Genomic DNA, 2876 nt, shown 5'->3' on the forward strand with positions numbered 1-2876 from the left:
CTTCAATGGTTAAATAATTAGAAAGAGTAAAATGATAAAATACAATCTTCAAGCTTACTCACACGACAAGTATCTAGGATATTAATTGTAAATGAAGTAAAGATCTCTCTCTCTCTCTCTCTCTCTCTCTCTCTCTCTCTCTCTCTCTCTCTCTCTCACACACACACACACACACACACACTCAGAAACACACACATGAACATCAGTTTATGGGACTATTCATTTCCAAGAAGCCCTGAATGCTAAACGCCTAACCTATTTTGTTAATGTGGTCTCACTAACATCAAACTCAAAAAAATACTAATAAGATGGGAGAATTTCTCATGTAATTTCATTTTTAAGTACTCCCAAGTCACTTATAAGCTTAGTTTCACAGTTCATTTTAGAAATCCCAAGCCTCTCTTCCGAATTACCATAGAAAACAAAAAAAAAATATCTTCTTTGTGCAATGTCCTCATAAAATCCAATCAACACCTCCAAACCCTAATTCTCTCTTCCTAAGATTGCCCATTTGGAAAATTTTATGATTATTGGCCAATAAACCCTAAATCTCTCTTGTAAGAAGCTCATGGTAGTAGTACCATATAATATAACAAAATGATAGAAGCAACAGTAGTGGTTAACTCGTAGCATCACTTGCAGTAGTTCTTGTGACAACAGTTATCAAGGTGAAAAGATGGATTTGCACAAGAAAAAGCCTCAAACCAGTAGCATATGAAACAGAAGGGTTCTAACTATGGGGAATAACAACTGAGAAATCAGAAATCAAAAGGGGCTAAAGAGAAGGAAAACATAATTTTACACAATCCATCAACATGCTAACCTCGCAAAAAACTACAGGCGACTAACGGCCCGCAACTGAATTCCAGCAGCTCAGCCAAAAATCCGTCTCTTGACAACTTTGTTCACACTTGTGCGCGATCCTGATCATCAACAAACATGAGCAACAGCGGTTAATCCAACCCAAAAGTGAATTTCCATTCCTTCAATCCTCTCTTAGCTCCCATCCTGTCTTGATCACACTCAAAAGAGAATCGAGTACCTGAACATCCTTTCATCAATCATGAGTTCTAGAAAGGCTGGCGGTTAGGGTTCCCAGCCCAACCATGGCTATCGACCGGCAACTGGCAATTCACCATATTAGGAGGAAGATTATAGAAAGGTAACCCTGAATTGGGGTCCGAAAAATGGGTCGCCGACGCCTGAGAAACTGGCGGTTGAATCTGCAAAGGGGGCTCCTCATCCTCTATTGGCAATCTCTCATAGGCCACATTTGCAAATGAAGCAGCAATCACAATCACCGGCCCAGCTGCCACCAACGCCCCCACAACACTTCCCCCCACAACCTGCCCCTGGCCTCCGGCCAAGAAAACCGTCAAACTGGTTGCCCCAGGAGGGGCGGGGGGCGGCAGGAAGGACCCTGAGAGTGACAAAATCTCAAAACGGCCGTGTAACGTCACAATAGCCCCAGCTGCCGCCGGCTGCCGGAGACTCACATTGGTCACCGCCCCAGTCCCACTCAGTATGCAGACGCCCCTCTGGCGCCTGCGAGCATACGTCGCGACGCATTCACCAACGTCACACCCCGCCCCAACCTCTAATATGTGCGCTCGGAGTGTGTTTGCGCTCTCTCGTGTAATTATCACAGGCGGTTTTGGTTTGTTCTTTGAGCCTGGGGGTCGGCCCCGTGGCCTTCTGCCTGAGGAGTCGCTAGAGGTCACAAGCTCAAGTCCTCCCGGGGCACCCCCCATAGGATTCTCATCTTCTCTGTCGCGATTTTGACCAGAAAATTGGGATTCAGAGGTGTGCAGCTGGTGCAAGTCTGGTCTATGGAGCTGAGATGGTTGGTGTACAAACCGTGATGTAGTGCCTAGATCTAAGCCAGCCATGGCTACTTACATCAATTCTAGCCGGCTCTCAGAAACCCAACAACAAAAAAAAGGTGGACACCCTAACAAAAAATAAGTTAGCAGTACTAAAAAAAAGAGTTAAAAATGAAATAGATAATTCAAAAAAAAAGTGAAAGAAATGATTTTTTGATGGGAACTGGGTAAAAAAATATTGGAAACAAGGAGAAAACTAAGAGGAAATGAAATGGATTTCTAGGGTTTAAACAAATAAGGGGACTGGAACCTTGGACTTGTAGAAATCTTGATGTTTTCCAATGGTGGGTTGTGTCTTTCAGTGCTAAAGAAAGCCCAAAAAGATTAGAAAATTGTAAAGAAAAAAGTAAAGGATAGATAGAAAATAAAGAAAAGAGAAACAGGAATAGAAGTAGGACTTAAACAGAGTTTCTTGTGTATAAACTACTACTAGGATTTTGGTATTCTAGACAGACAGTAATGATATATATTGGGCTGTCAAGAGGCAAGCAAAAAAAACTCTAAATTCAATAGAATAAGAAATAAAAAAGATGATAGATTAAGAGAGATATAGAAATAAAGGAAATAAAAAGGGTTTCCTTGGATATAAACTAATAATGGATTTGGAACCCTAGAAAGACACATGAATAGGGAGGAGTTCTGGTTGGCCTATGCGTTTCAGTGAAGAGAGAGGAAGAAGAAGAAGAGCTCAGAATAAGCAGAAAATGATGGGTACATAAAAAAAAAGGGTTGTAGAGAGAGAAAGAGAGTGAGGGGTGAGTAGAAAATAGGGTAGAGAGAGAGGGAAAGGTGCAAAGAAAATGAGTTGGTAGAGAGAGAAAGAGTAGAGAGAGAGTAGAGAGTATATGTTCAAGTTAACCATGGTTAAACTATGGTTATATAAGTTGACCTAGGGTTAGATATGGGTGGGGTATGAGGGCATGGGCAAGTGGGGGAGCAGCGGCGGTGGGCCCTACCTTGTCTCTATGGGCGGCTTCTTTCCGATTTTTATAT

At 42.3% G+C, this 2876-nt stretch overlaps 1 protein-coding gene across 1 annotated transcript; it reads right to left on the reverse strand.

Annotated features, from left to right (window-relative positions):
• Positions 1-590: 590 nt before the first annotated feature.
• On the reverse strand, positions 591-2693 carry LOC18437462 (Putative AT-hook DNA-binding family protein). The gene is made up of 2 exons (XM_088856112.1): positions 1043-2693; positions 591-923 (listed from the first exon to the last, which is right to left on the reverse strand). Exon 1 carries the CDS (start codon positions 1887-1889, stop codon positions 1071-1073), a length of 819 nt encoding a protein of 272 aa, XP_088712238.1. The 5' UTR covers positions 1890-2693; the 3' UTR covers positions 591-923; positions 1043-1070.
• Between the last annotated feature and the right edge of the window lie 183 nt (positions 2694-2876).

This window comes from Amborella trichopoda, chromosome 13 (genome assembly GCF_054954075.1).
Source record: "Amborella trichopoda isolate Santa Cruz 75 chromosome 13, AtrichopodaSantaCruz75HAP2 v2.0, whole genome shotgun sequence".
NCBI lineage: Eukaryota > Viridiplantae > Streptophyta > Magnoliopsida > Amborellales > Amborellaceae > Amborella > Amborella trichopoda.